The 16699-nt window shown below is 37.0% G+C and overlaps 1 protein-coding gene across 3 annotated transcripts in view; it reads right to left on the bottom strand.

The window, feature by feature from the left end:
• The window catches only part of Heph (hephaestin), an 82828-nt gene that overhangs the window by 47536 nt on the left and 18593 nt on the right, over positions 1-16699 (bottom strand). For all 3 annotated transcript variants that reach the window (XM_057759483.1, XM_057759484.1, XM_057759485.1), the window contains exons 9-10: positions 10272-10408; positions 8674-8805 (exon numbers count right to left, since the gene is read on the bottom strand). In XM_057759483.1, the coding sequence (XP_057615466.1) occupies positions 8674-8805; positions 10272-10408 (269 nt within the window). The remainder of the gene's footprint in view (positions 1-8673; positions 8806-10271; positions 10409-16699) is intronic.

Raw genomic sequence — 16699 nt, 5'->3', positions numbered from 1 at the left:
GTCCTCTATTTGTGCATATTGTACATCTACATACATACACGCGGGTTTTAACTTGTTGTTTTCTTTAGCTGAGTCATTCACAAATAAAATTTAAACCACCATGACCTTATACTTAAAATACATCAGTAAGAATCCCCCATGAAAGGGCTGGGCAGATGACTCAACAGTTAAGAGCATATACTGCTTATGCAGCAAACCTGAGTTTGGTTCCCAGGACACACTTCTGTTAGCTCACAACTCACACCAGCTTCAGGGGGATTGAACATCTCTAGCCTCCAAGGGCATCTGAATTTATATGCATATACACAAACATACATATTCATGATTAAAAATAATAAAAGTTGAACTTACTACCAGGGCCCCTGTAGCTACATCATGTACTATGGACCGAAATGGCTAACACTGCTCTTCCTAAATGCCTCCTCCAATCACGTCACCAATCGTAAGCCTGATTGCCTGGTCCTTCCCTCAGCCTGAATGTATCCCTTTCTCTGGTACTCACCAGATCCCAGCTCAATTCCCAGGAAAGATCCTCCAGTTATCAAAACTGACCTGGAGTCCCAAAGCCATGCCAACTCTCTAATTAGAACCTCTACTTGCCCTTTGAGGCCTTTAAACCCAGGACAAATTTATACTGCCAAAGGAAACTTCCTCAAGACTTCTTAACCAAGCAATGATTGAGAATGTAGTCCCAAATACCAGTTAAACAGAGGAAATCAATATTTCAATGCTAATATGACTTAACCTTTTCTAGAACATTGTAAAACCCTCTGCTGAAAAAAGAAAAGTATGTTGAGCAAAAACAAAAGAAAAAAAATAAATTAGCAAAGTAACGCCAGATGTGCAAATTCTAATGCAGAAATAAAAACATGACACAAAAGAGCAAAATAAAGTGCTATCTCCAAAACACAAATCCCACAGCAATATCCCCTATTGAAAATAAATGGAGACACTTTCGGACAACAAAGTCAAAAAGAATTATTGTCACATTGGCAAACAATCCAAAGAAGACAAAGGCAAAGAAGTACTTGAAATAATTAAGTCAATCCAGGACATGAAAATAAAGTTTACATTTTTAAGAAAAGTCAAACTTAAAAGATTCTGAAAATGAAAAACTCAAAAAGTTAATTAAAAGTGTAGGTGGAAAGCCTCATGAACAAATTGTATCATTCCACAAACAGAATAAGGGATAACAGACAAAGCAGAGGAATTGGATCATTTAGTAAAGGTCAATGGAAAAAAATTAATACATTTAAATGGGACACGAAACAGCTTTGGGACACCATGACCTAGCCTTCAAATATGAGCACAGAAGGAGAAAAATACCACAGTGAAGGCATAGAAAGCATCTTAGTAAAATCATAGAATAAAACTCCCAACCAAGAGAAAAAATGTCCATACAGGCACAAAAGGTCTAAAGAGCAATGGCGAGACACATTCTATCTAAAACATTAAAAATAGAGGATAAAGGAAAGGTATGGAAAGATACAAGAGAGGAAAGTCAAGTCACATTCAAAGGCAGGTTTATAAGAACAACAATTAATATCTAAAGAAAAACCTCTAAAGTCAGAAAGGCCTAGAAGGATGACTCCAAGATGTGAGAGGTCACAATTGTCAATACAGACTATTATATCCCCCCCAAAAAATATTAAAATTATAAACCTTGTCTCTAAAAAGAAACCAAAAAATTAAAGGAACTAAATTTCCATAATAAAAAACAAACTAAATGTGAACTATCCCTTTACACTGCTTGAACATATGTCACTGTGATTGGTTTAATAAAAAAAAAAAGCTGGTTGGCCAATAGCTGGACAGGATAAGATTAAGCAGTAGAATCAGACTAAGGACACTGGAAAGAAGGGCAGAGTCAAGGCAGTCGCCAACCAGATTCGGAGAAGAAACTGGAGGTGCAAGATGAAAGAGCGGCAATGCCACATGGCAGAGTATAAATGAATATAAATGTGCTAATTTAAGTTTTAAGAGCTAGTTAGTAATAAGGCGGAGCTACCGATTAAGCATTTACAATTAATATTAAGTCTCTGCATTTACTTTGGAGCTGGAGGTCCTGACAAAAACTCTGCCTTCAACTATAAGAATTTATGACTAGAAAGCCAGTTCTTCAGAGGATACTAGAAGAATTATTTCAACTTGGAAAGAAGAGTAAACACAACCAAGAGGTCACAAGAAACAAATAAGCAATGTCAGGACAAGCAACCGAAAGAGATTTAAGAAAATAATACCAAATTGACAAAACGACAAGAATTAACAGACATCATCTAATAATTCAATAATAACTGAAGATTATTGATATTGATTTTATAATAAAGATACAGACTAAAAAAATGTTATTAGAATAGAGGATCCACATTTTTGTTGCCTTCATAAAATGCACCTCACCTTGAAAGACAGATACCTCCTTAAGTAAAAGGGGTTTAAAAATCATGTTAAAAAATACATTCCAAGCAAATGAAGGAAAAACAGGCAGATGTAGCTATTCTTATAGCTGAAAAAAAATTAGTCAGAGACTTAAGGAGGATATTTTATGACCCTTAAAAAAACCCACTACCAACAGGTAATTACAATCATGGACATAAACACATCAAACATACTGGTACCTTATTTCATAAAGGAATTACTACCAGAACTAAAACCATGCATTCATCACAGTGGAGTGAAAATGGTTGACATCCAACACCTGACTCTTACCAATGCACAGATCATCCAGAAATAAACTGAACAGAGATAAGTTGGAATTAAATTACATAAAAAACAAAAAAAATAAATGGATCTGACAGGAATCTACAAAACATTCCACCTAGACATCAAAGAATAAATGTTCTTCTCAGCAGCCTATGGAATTTTCTCCATAATAGATGGCATACTAGGACTCAAAGCAAGACTCAACAAATATTAGAAAACTGAAACTACATCCTTCGTTCTACCTAACTACAATAAAATAGAACTAGATATCAGCAGCCAAAGAAATGACAGAAAGTATAAAAACTCATGGAAACTAAACAACACACAACTGAATAATAAATGAGTCAAGGATGAAGTCAATTCATTACGAAAAACTTTTAAATTCCTGTAAAGTTTAGAGAGATGGGCCAGAGGTTATGTGTACTTGCTGTTCTTTCAGAGGACCTGGGTTTGCTTCCTAGAACCCAAATGGCAGCTCACAACTTCCCACAGCCTCAATTCTCATTACTCCACCTGACGTCTATACACCAGGCATGCACATGGTGTACATGCATACATACAGGTAAAACACTCATACGCATAAAATTAAAAATAGATGAATCTTTAAAAATAAACTTTAAAAAACTTCTTAAAATTGAACAAAAATGAAAAGACAAGATTTCAAATCTATGGGACACAATGAAGTCAATGCTAAGAGAAAGTCTATATTCCATCATGTAGGAAAACTCTAATAAATGCATGAATTTATAGATGCATATGGCCTGGAATATTTAAATATTCTGTCAGAAATCTCCTATACCTGATAAAACATATTCAACAAATTAGTAGACTAGAAAACTAGTAACAGATAAAAACCAGTATGTTGTAGGAGGCTGTTAGTTCGTTCCTGGATGCTCAGCCCCAAATAATCACACAGAAATTACATTATTTGCAATACTCTTTGGCCAATAGCTTCAGTGTATTGCTAGCAAGCTTGTACATTTAGAATTAACCCATTTACAATATTTTATAGTTCACCATGAGGCCCGTGGCCTACAGGCAAGGTTCCTGCTGTCAGCTGGCGTCTTTCCCCTCCGGCAGCTACATGGCATCTCCCAGACTCTGCCTACTCTCTATATATATCTCTTCCAGCCTGGCTACATTCTATTAAGCCATTGGCCAAAAGCAGCTTCTTTATTAATCAATAAAAGCAACACATATACAGAAGGACTTCCCACATCACCAATAGACTTCATATAGATAAAAAGAAATTATACCAACAAAGAAATCAGGGAAATAATTTTTTTCACAAATGCCTCAAAAAATAAGTAAAATATCTTGTACTAAACCTAACAAAGGATTTGGAAGACTTGTGCAATGCAAATTTTAAGACACAGAAATAGAACATTGAATAAGATACCAGAAGATAGAAAGACCCCCATTATGTATAGACTGACAGCATTAATACTGTGAAAACTGTCATCTTACCAAAAGCAGTATACAGATTCAATGAAATTGCCATCAGAATTCCAATACAATTCTTCACAGAAATTGAAAAACAATCTTAAATTTCATATGGAAACACAAATGACCTAGGTTACACAATCCAGATTCACAAACACAATCAAAGACAATGAAAGGACAGCTAGAAGTGTCACTAGCCCAGATTCCAAGTTGTGTTAGAGAGCTATAATAATTAAACAGCATGGTGATGACAATAAAAATGGAGTAGAACTGAGGAGCTCCAGATAAGCCCACACTCTGGCATCCATCTGACTTTTGAAAAAGTGCTCATTAGTAAACATTGGAGAAAAGATAGCATCTTCAGCAAATGGTGCTGGTCAAACTGGATAGTTACATGTAGAATGAAATGAGATCCTTATTTCTCACCCTGTATAAAACTCAACGCCAAATGGATATAGGACCTCAACAGAAGACCAGATAACCTGAATCTGACAGAAGTGAATGTGGCAAATAGCCTCGAACCCCTTGGCACAAGAAAGGACTTTCTGAACAGGACACTGACAGCACAAGCACTAAGACCAAAAATTCACGAAGCTGAAAAGTTTTTGTACAGCAAATAATACCATCATTCAGGCAAAGTTTCAGCCTACAGAATTGGAAAAGATCTTTACCGGGTATTTATCTCATGGAAGACAATGAATATATATACATACATATATATATATATATATATATATATATATATATATATATATATATATATTCTGATCTGATTATCAATCAAAACAGTATAGTTAAAAATGAGGTACAGAACTAGGCTGTTCTCAAACAATGAAACCCAAATGGCTGAGAAACACTTAAAAATGTTCAACATCCTTAGCCATCAGGGAAATTAAAATTAAAATTACCTGAGACTTTTTCTTACCCCAATCAGAATGACAAAAATTAAGAAAACAAATGACAACATATGCTGGTAAGGATGTAGAGAAGGGGAAACATTTATTTATTGTTGGTGGGAGTGTAAACTGGTACAGTTACTATGGAAATCAGTATAGAGATTCTTCAAAAACTATACAGAGAGCCTCCACATGATCCAGTTATACAACTCTTGGGCATATCCCTAAAGGATTCTGTATCCTACCATAAAGATACCTGCACATCCATTTTCATAGCTAGAAAATAGAGACATATTAGATGTCCATCAACTGATGAATGGATAATGAAAAACAGTACATTCATATCATGTAATATTCAAACTGTTTAGAAAAAAATGAAATTTTCATGTAAACAGTGTGATAAATAATCCTTCTGAGTTAGGTAACCCAGGCCCAGAAAGACAAACAATGTTTTCTGCCATTTGTGAATGTTAGCTTTTACTCTTTGGACATGTGTGTTTCATTTGGAATACCCATAGAAGTGAGGAACTCAGCACGGTACCTTGGGCGTGAGCAGGTTTCAAGAGAGGGGAAACAGAATACAATAATATTAAAGGGGAATACTGATACAAGAAGTGTTAAATAGGAAAGAAAGGGACATGGCAGCACAGAGGATGGAGTAGAAACACAAACTAACACTAGAGACATTTTGAAAAAGTCATATGGGAAACCTATCTAAAATTTACTCATGCACCATCAATAAAGAATTTAAATGGAGTTAACCCATAGCAGCAAAGCATCTCCACAGGTCAACAAATAAGTCCAATGACAGGAATGGGTTATCTATTTTGGAGACGTTGATAAGTAAAATCCCACTGACCCCTAAATACTAAAGGCTCTTGCCAATGCTTTTCGTTACTCTCCAGAACTAGATAACAAAGCTCTGTTGCTGAATTCACTATACACTTGAGAAATCAAGCTGATATGCCTGAAAATTTCCCACCTACTGGTTAGCTGTCATAATGTTCAATGGTGATAAGAATGTCAGAGGAAGAGAAAAGGAACCAACCTCATCTAGCTGTGAACCCTCTGAACTACTCCAATGGTTACCCTGGCAAGACATACCACTTTGCACATTAGTGTTGTTGGAGTAATCAGCCATTTTGTGATTGGATTAGATTTAAGGCCTGCCCCACAAGTTGAAAGCCGTACCTAGAACTATTACTGGGGCCAGGATCCTGTGGATAGACAAGTTATAAGCCCTAAGGGAGAACCTATTACTATCTTTCTACAAAATTATCATAATATGAAACTCACTGCTAATGATTGGTATATTTTTCTATGAAGAGATTAGTGTATCTCTCAGCCTTCATCAGAGAAACTTCTTTCTGCAGTAGATAGTGACTAATACAGTAACTTACAGCTGCACAACTGACCAAGGCATAAAGAAAAAGAGACTGGATATTCCTCAGCCCAAAACAGAACATTTATATTTAAGGCTCAGAATTAATTATAGAAAGGGAGCAGAAATATTCTAAGAGGCAGAGGAGGAGGCTATAAGAAAACTGTTTTCTGAACACAGCAGCGCAGCTATATAAGCAAATTCATAGCAGTTGAGAGAGCATGTGATGTGAGAGTCCCCTCTGTGTGCTGTGATTACCATTAATGAATAAAGAAACTTGCCTTGGCCTGTTGATAGGGCAGAACTTAGTTCTTATAACTTAGGAGGGAGGACTTGATTGAATGCTGGGAGAAAGAAGGACAGAGTCAGAGGAATGCCTTGGAGCCAGCAGGGACAGCAGATGCTGGGAATTTTACCTGGTAAGCCACTGCCATATGGTGATACACAAATTAGTAGAAATAGGTCAAATTAATATAAGAGTTAGCCAATAAGAAGCTAGAGCTAATGAGCCAAGCAGTGATTTAATTAATATGGCTTCCATGTGGTTATTTCGGGTGTAAGATAGCCTGGTGACCGGGAAGAACAAGCAGCCCTTCCCCCAACAAGCATGTATGAAACCTTTATATTCTCAAGTCAAACAAAATTACAAAATTCCATCTTGGAGAATGGAGTTGAATACAAAGTTCTCCACCAAGCTAAGGAGCTATTGGCTTCTTGGGGAGGGAGATGCCATTTTCTTAAAGTGTACAGCCCTCGATGGGTTGAAGATCTTCCACTGAAGGCCCACACCCAAGAATATATGTGAAGCACAAACTGGAATTATTTTTTTTAAGATACTAAGTTGAGTTGATAAGGAAGAGGGGATGGATTTGGGAGTAATGGGTGGAGGGTGCATATTATCAAAATACATTTTATCACCCTCAAAGAGTTAATAAAAATGAGGACAAAAGAAATCTTAAAAATTTCCTTTTGTGTTAACAGAACAGTATTATCACAGCTAAGAAATTTCCTAATATCATTCAAGGACTACTCTGTGTCCAAACTTCTTAAGTTATCCCCAAAGTTTCTGCTTTGTTTCATTTTTACAAATTTTCTTGTGACAGAATTTTTGCTAGGTAGCACAGGTTAGCCTAGAACTAAGTAGTAGCCCAGGTTGGCTTCACCCTTCCTGGCAATCCTCTTCTGCTTCCCAACTGCTGTGATCATAACCATGAGCCACCACATCAAGTTTGTTGTGCTTTTTAGAGAGAGGGTCTTGTTTCACAGCTGCAAACATCCTGACAGCCTCTGAAGTACTGGTACTACGTGTTCGTCCTCATAGCTGAATTTTGAATGTTTCTTCAAACTGTTTTTATATCAAGGATCAGTAGAAGTTTGCATTTGGTTTTTACCTATATAACTCTGTCCCCTTTTTCATGATATTGGCTTCGTAAAAGAACAAGTCCTGAATGCCTTATGGAAAGTTCTTTTATATTTGTTTACAACTTTGACATTTATGTGTTCAGTGCTTTTGACATGTTCATCTCAGAATGAGCACATGAAAATACCATCAGAGTAAATAAGAAGTTAGTTTCAGAGTAGTAATCTCAGTTGTAGGACTCTGTCATGAGATGTAACACCCTCCAAAAAATAAAGCTAGGATATACACATTTATATGTTACTATTTAAATATTTACAACTACTAAAAAAGTTATATGCCTAAGCAATAGAAGATAAAGAAACAAACTATCAAAGAGTGCTACATGGTCATTAATATGTTATGATTGTAGACAGATACAGTGTAGACAATAGTAGAATGAAAAACTGTTCAAATCATATCATCCCATTTCTTAAATATACATTATAATTACAGAAAATGCTCGTGACAGTTTGCATATGAATGATGATTGCTTTATAATTTTTTATACTTATGCTTTCCAAAAGTTCATGATGTGTACACTTTGTAACAAGAATATATTTAAGTATATTTTTACTTTGTTCCTGAGACTACAACTCTGACTTTGCCCATGTAGAACATAAATTCTATCTCTAAGCTATACGTGTGCCTGAAAATACAAGACTGTATTGTCAGGAATCATTTCTAAAAATATCTTTTAAAAAGTTTTTTATTATTAATGGGGTGGTCTCTGCTTCACTGTTCCATCATTCACGTGTTCATATGACCACAGACTTTGCTCTTTCTCCCAATTCTTTGTTTATTTTTATATCTAGAGCCACATGCAGTCTACACTGTCAGAAATTCTTCTAGCTCACCATCATTGTACACGGTCCCCTCATAGTCTTTCTCATAAAAGACACCGTGGGGCTGCATGCTGAATGGCTTGGACGCACGGTTGTAGAAGACTACCTGGATGGTATCACCTACTTCAGCCCTTATCACTGGTCCTGGAAAAATAAGAAAATAGAGACCATTAAAATGAAAACAAAGATGAAGGGTGGAAACAAAAGGGTAGGGAGAAAAAAAAACAATGTAATGGAATAAACACAAGATAGAGAATGTTTCCCTTTAAAATAATCTATTTTAAGCATCATGGTATTTATAATAATAAAAGCACTATTAAATCTATTATCTCTGGTGATTCTCACATATTACTCTAAGGTATAATAGGAGGGATTATTACCTCCATTTTACAGATGGAATCATTGCAGGGAAGAAGCGTTAACCTATAAAAATTCAAATAGCAATTACAGAGCCAGAACTTAAGGTCATGGCTTTGTTCTACACTACAGTCAGATCCAATTTAATTAGTCCTGAATTTATTCTCTGTTCTTTCATATTTCCTAGGAGGTTCCATCTAAGGTCTGAGCTCACCAATATCTTAACCAAATTCTAAGCAAAGAGAATACAGACCTGGAAGTAGGTAGTCTAGGCCAAACTTCTGGACTTCTGTGTGCTTTGCTGCTCATTATCACTTCCAACCTGCCTGGGGTCACTTTCAAGAATATCAAACAATAGCCTGACTGTTTAAACTTACTCTATTTCGAGGTTAAACCGTCTAGCTTGGTTTTCTAGCTCAATTTCCACACAGTTTTCATAACTGAACAGCTGGGTATATATACAGAAAACTGGCCAACAAAACTCCTTCACACACACCAGTACCTCTCTTCTCTAGGGATGACATTTTCTCCTTACAGTTCCCAGTCCAACCAATGTAGTGCCCATTTTTCCTTTTCAATCCAGAATCAACTGCACACAAATGTCCCTGGAATATTATATTATTTCCAAATTTTTTCCCACCCAATCTCTTTCATTTCTTGGTTCCATGAAGTCATTAAATCACATCTGACCTTCATATATTGTATTAATTCTGTGCTTTGGACCGTCTAGATATAGTCTCAAAGATCATACAGCAAGTCTAGTTCTTTATTGATAATAATAATGATTATGTCTCTATGTAGTGATAGTATTATTCTGGCTCTAGACTCTCAGGATTCTGGATAGTCCTACTACCTTTGTATAGTTCCTCAAGAATACCTCTACAGAGGCAATTCACAGAGTATAATCTGTACCACAGTAGTAATAGAGGATGTTACCAAAATATTTTATTGCTGAAAGTTTGAGAAATGATATATAATTTTCATTTCCATCTTGAACATCTGTCATAAACAAAAATAATGTAATGTTGCAGAAGTCTCACAGAAAAAAATTCTATTTGACTATGATTAAAACATATTGTTTTTTAAATATACTCAAATATGGGACACATTTTACAAACATTTATTTCTTGGGACTCAACTTGGGAGATATTTTTACACAGTCTTCACTTGTGTCACCACCAGGCTCATGCTATAAGTTCTCCTTACTTCTTCTTGCCTCAGTTCATGAAGTCTTAGAGTTAAAGATTCCTCACCCAATATTCCAAGATGTGTTTCTTCCTCTTGATGTACCCTTTCCTGGAATGTCTCATCTTGGAAGGCTTCATATCGAACTTTCCAGTAAGTACCTCCGATTCGACTAGAGCTCTTCTGGAAGTACTTATCTGGGCCACTGACATGTAAGAGGAGAAATGTTATATTATGAACTCAGTGAGTATCAAATAGACTCCCACCTCATCTTTAAGCACACAAACTTCTAGATCCTCTTGAACCACCTAGATAAATTCAGAGCAGTAAAGACACCTTCTCTGGTGACAGCACTATTAAGTGGTGTACAGCTTCTGCTTGAACGTTTCCAAAGACAAAGACCTTATTTTCAGAGAAATTACTATAATATATAATAATTGGACTTGTTATTTATAAGAAAGGTGAACTGTGACTGCTTCTAAGTTCTATATCCTGAGACTGGTTCAGTTCTCCAGAGTTACTTTCCTTCATCTTTTTTATGTTCACTTTTTCCCCCTTGGAGTCCACTGATTATCAAGAAAACCTAAGAAATGCAACAAAAGAGAAAGTCAATGTCCAAAGTCTAAGAGCCCAGGGCTGCTGAGAGCATATGACATTTTACTGCCAGCTTTACACGGGCTGCAGAAATTATGATCTTCACAGGGCATAGCTGCTGGCCTGTTGGGAACCTAGCCGAAAGGTGAGAGTGAGGCAAAGAGGTGGTGCTAACTGCTGCATTGCTGCATGATGACTGTATCACACAGGTTGACTTTCTTCAGAGTCACTTTTTTTCAGAGAGGGTAGTCATGAGAACAAAGCTGAAGGCAGCATGGCTGACCAAGAATCTACAAAGAAGACTTGGGTATTACTGTTCATATGTTGTTAAACTTCCGCCACCACCTCCCACAATCAGCTAGCCAAACTTGGATATTCGTGGTCAACTCTGACTCCCTGACTAGTTTAGAAGAGTTCACTATGCCCTGTTTTTTCTGTTTGCGTCACTGGAAGGCTGATATTCAGCACTGAGGCATATGAGATGATATTCTGCTCCCCAGTTTCTGAGGATTCAGTGGAGTTTCTGAGGATTATCTTGGGCTTCCCAAAGTCCTGTACCAATAGTCTTCTACATCCAATTTTACTTGGCACCTCCTCTCCAGATAGTCTCCAGAAAGTGGGCACTGGATGGTTCCTGATAACTTTTATTCCTTTGATAACTTCTGAGGTCACCATTTTTACATGATAAGTGGATTTTGTTTCAGAGCCGCAGTAGATGATCTAGGCTGGAATGCTGGTTCCTTTCTCCTCCACACAGGTGGACTCTCCGGTGCTGCCCCAGGGGAATAGCCACTCACAGCAATAATGGCCATTTACTGGTTTCTTTAGGGAGCATGACCACTTGCTCCACAGTTCCATGTCTGTGTTTCTTGACATTTTTAAAGAGATCATCCACTAGCTCATTGGATCTTTTCTTCCTAGGAGGTCCAAAAGCTTGTTATCTGCTTCTCCCTGAACATCTAGCAAAGAACCCCTATGGTCCTTATCTTGTCATGAATGAAGTCTCTGAAAATGTCACCCTATTATCACCTATTATCACCGGAACTTGTGCCTCTGGACGCCTAACCTTGGTTTGCCAAAAATATAGTCAAAATGTCCTTAGATCCTAAACGCTTTAAAATAAAATTAAAAAAAAACCTCACTAACATAATCTCCAAGTCCTAGGCAGGCAGACAGGGGGAAGGAGCAGCAGAATCTAGCCTTCTCAGCACCAGAGACCCTCAAGAACTTCACTATGCCCCCATGGATCCTGCCCTCATAAAGCCATCTTTACCCCACATATACTCCAAACTTCTCTAGACAAATGAAGGGATTGTCTCTTTATGGGATACATATTATTAGGAAATTGCCACATGTTCTTTAAGCTCATTGAAAAACTTGGCTCCGGAGGTGGGGTTTGCCCCTCCCCTTTCTGACCTAAGCAGGTTTTTCTTAAAAGTATCTTCCAAGACCACTTATCCAGGGACAAGTTGGTCTCCCAGCTTGTGAGAAAGTTCAATGAGAACAGCAAAACATGACAGGATTGAAAATACCATGCCCTTGAGAACAGAAGGAGAGCAAATTGTTCGAGTCAAAACGTCATGTCCTTGAACGTAGCTAGGAGACAAATTATTCCCAAGTACCTTCCTAAAGCAAAAGATTCAGCTACTGCTTATCCTATGATATTAAAATATAACATGATATAAAAGCTGGGAGCAACTAATTCAAGGTCTCGCTAAAGAGAAGACATTTTACCTGGGACCCTCTTTACTGGTCAGAGGCTCCATCTGACTGTTTTGGTTGCCAGGGTTTACCCAGTCAGTTTCTGTTGGATGGTATATATGTCTGATCTGATGCTCCACCATCTTTCTTCTGCTTATGGTTTGTTACTCTTTTATTCTTGGTTGTTGTGTGCTGAACAAGAGCCATTCATTCAAAACCAAATGCACAACTACCACGGGCCATTCTCCATATAGAGCACTCTCACTAGGCACTAGGCAGATGTGAAATAACCTGGAAATCTGGTTGTTTGTTTGTTTGTTTTAAATAAAAACCAACTGCTATTTAAAGAAAGGAACGCTATAAAACTCTGTGGACAAAATTATTATTTCTCTAATAGCCAAACCAGACGAAGGCATGAACACACACAAAAAAAATATATAGTATAGAGCAATCTCATTGATAAGCATAGATGCCATATTTCTTAATACATACAAATGAAATTCATGAATATATCAAATATGTCATTACCATGATCAACTTGACTTTATTCCAAGGATGCAGTGATGCTTCAATATATGCAAATTAACACATAAAAATCACTAGTTTACCTATACACCAACAGCAAATATGCCAAAAAAGAAATCAAGAAAGCAATCCTATCCAAAATTGTCTCCAAAATTACTTTGAAATAAATGTAACCAAGAAAGAAAAACAACTTCTACAATGGAACTTTTAAACACTCATCAAAGAAATTGAACAGGACTTTGGAAGATGGAAAGAAATCACATGTTCATGAACAGGAGGAATGTGTACTAGGAAAATGGTTATGCTACCAAGGACAACTTAAAGATTCAATGGAATAGTCATCAAAATTTTGTCACCTGCACAGAAACAGGAAAAAAAACCTTAAAATTCATTTGAAAGTATGAATGATCCCAGATCCATCAAAGCAATGCTGAACACATACACACTCACACAATAATACTAGAGGTATTCACCATAACTGATTGCAAGTTACAATACAAGCCTATAGTAATAACAATAATTTCAAAACATGAATTTGAAAGCACAGAGACAGGTATGAGGGAGGATTTACAGGGAGGAAAAGGAAGGGAAGTGAGGTGATTATATTATAACTTCAAAAGGTAAAAACAAATTAAAAATAACCATCCAGTCATAAAATAAACTGCAACAAACACTGGCATATAGATAAATGGAGCAGAGTCAAAGACGCACATAGAAGCTCACCCACTCAGTTACAGCACCCTGAAATTTAACAAAGTTGTCACAACTACATGCTGTAGAAAAGACAGACTTTTCAGCAAATAGTGCTAGCAAAATTGGAGGTCCACATGTAGAGGTTTGAAATTAGATTTCTATTTCTCACCCTGCACAAAAATCAACTCCAAACGGATCAAAGATCTTAATGGAAGACCTGAATTGCTGAACTGCTAGAGGGTAAAGAAAGGAAAATAATAAAGCTGGGTAGCCACAGATAATGGCTTTCTGAGGACCGGAGTAATTCAGAAAATAAGGCTGACACTGAGAAATGAAAACACATGAAATTAAACAGAAAAATTTGGTGCAGCAATAGAAACAGATAACCAAGTGAAGATAAACTCTGCATGATGGGAGAGAGTCTTTGCTAGCTGATGTTTGACAGAGAGTAATATCTATAATAAACTCCAAACTCCCATAAAACACTGAAATGTCAGGCAGCCCCATCAATAAGTGAGGTAATATGATGAAGAGACAAGTTCTCTTTTTAAAAAAAAACTCTTTTGTATGTGTTGTGTCATATGTGCATACGAGGTTTGCATATAAGTATATAAGCGCATTGCCCATGTGTGTACATGAAATTCCAGAGAAGAGTGTCTTCCTCTCTTGTTCTCTCACCTTACTACCTTGAGATAGTATCTCGCTTGCCCCTTTACTAGGCTGGATGGCTTTTGGGATCCACCTGTCTCTACTCCCCATTGTTGGGCTTTATAAGCATGGGTAGCTATGTCCAGCTTTTCATGAAGGTGACAGGGATTCAAACTCAAGTCCTCATGTTTTCAGAGCAAACCCTATTCCCAGTTGAGCCATCTACCCAAAACCTGAACAAACAGTCCTTAAAAGACGATTACAAATGGCCAATATACACATATAAAAGATACACTTGTCCTCGCCAGTCATCTCAGAAATATAATTCAAAACTACACTGAGTTTCCATCTTACCTCTGGTAGAATATCAGTCATCAAGACAAGAAAAAGCAATAAATGTTGACCTGGGTGTGGACACAAGGAAACTTTTAAACACTGTAGGTTGGAATGTAAACCAGTCAAGTCAATATGGAAATCGGTATGGAGGATTCTCACAAAAAAAAAAAGAAAAAGAAAGAAAGAAAGAAAGAAAGAAAGAAAGAAAGAAAGAAAGAAAGAAAGAAGAAAGAGAAAGAAAGAAAGAAAGAAAGAAAGAAAGAAAGAAAGAAAGAAAGAAAGAGAAAACATCATCACATAGAAATAGATCTATCATATAACCCAGGCTCACCATGGCTGGGTATTTACACAAAGGATGGGCATATCACTTGCTCATCAGTGTATACTGAAGCATTATACACAAAAGCTAAGTTATGGAACCTACTTATGTGCCCAACAACACAGAAATTGATAAGGAAATATGCTTTGTATGGAATTTTTACAACCATAATAAAGAATAAATACTAATTGCAGAAAAATTTATGTAACCAGAGATAATCATATTAATCAAATTAAGCTAGTTTAACAAAAACACATATCGTATATTTTCTATCATCTGTGGTTCCTAGATTTTATAGTCACTTAAAATCACACGCATATATGTCAGAAAAGTAGAATCAGGAATAAACAGATTTAATTGTTCACAGAAATAAATGATAATAACAGGAGGGGGGAAGTCTGAGAAGAGGGAGGTTGGGGAATAACAAGGTGGGAGTCATGTACCTAACATACAGTATATATATATACCTGTAAGGAAAAATTAAAACGCAAAATGTAAAAGAAACTGCCAATACGTTCTATAAATTTATACTGTGATTCCTTCTGATATTTATTTTCCAATAAACAAGCCAAAACATTCGGAATGAGCTAATCTGACTTTCTAATTAGCAACTATTCAATGCCTTACTGCCTGAGGTGCCACAGGAAAAGGGAGTATCAGGCAGCCAGATTCTACTTGTAGCAGCACCAACTATGGCTGCCTTGAGAAACAAAGATTACAACTGCTTGATTGTCTTGGCTCCTGGAGGTACCGTTCTAGCCAAAACTGTCTGAAATAGTTCATACCAGACTTTTTGCAATCAGATGTCTTGATAAAACATTTCCACCTTACTCAAATGGGGAACCCTTTCCATGTGGCGGGGCAGTACTATGACTGATCTAAAATACAGCCTAATTGACTGGGATTGTTGTAAAAATGAATGGTTGAGATTGACAAGTCAAATTACTATGATTTGATCCAAATAACCCTTCTCAAACTAGAGAATCAGGCAGCCTAGGCTTACTCAGAAAGTCAGCTAGAAGACACTATACTGTGCTTTCTCGTCTATATTGCAGCATTGGCTCCAGTAAACCTTGCTCTCAAGTGGTCTTTTTACCTATTTTTTTTTCTTGTACTGGCAGTGGCCGTAGTCCGAACAAACAAGTTTGTGTTCCTTGAGATAAACATTGATACCATAGGCCCCATGCTAACCCATGTACTGTCTGGTTGTTTGGTAGTTGAACAAGTTCTTGCCTTCAACAGTAACTTGATCTCAGATTAATGACTGACAGCTGAAGAATCTACACGGTATAGCTTGAATGCAATACCATCCAGTGCCGCCTATGAGCACTGTACAGACACAGCATTGCCCAGGACCACCTTTACTTCCGATATTGCTTCTGATCCGTTACTGAGTCCCTGTAGACCATCCCAGCATGTGTTTCCTAGCCCGAGGCTTCCAAATACAAACTGTTGCTGCTTTCATCGCTGCTTGATAGCTGAAGAAGAACTGGCAGGCTTGAAGGCAGTGCAGAAGCTGGTGCCATATTTCTAGGCAGAGTTCCAAATAGAACTGCTTGCAAACAGTACCTAGTTTTGGAGCCCAGGATTCCCAGTACAGAGCACTAGGAAATACCATTTGATAGCTGAAGAAATGGCATATGTGGAGGCCTCACATCTGCACAGCGACAGTACTCAAAG

The sequence above is a fragment of the Chionomys nivalis genome, chromosome X (assembly GCF_950005125.1).
Source record: "Chionomys nivalis chromosome X, mChiNiv1.1, whole genome shotgun sequence".
NCBI classification, from domain to species: Eukaryota; Metazoa; Chordata; class Mammalia; order Rodentia; family Cricetidae; genus Chionomys; species Chionomys nivalis.
Note: the sequence above shows the minus strand (reverse complement) of the source record. Positions and strands in the feature narration are given on the sequence as shown.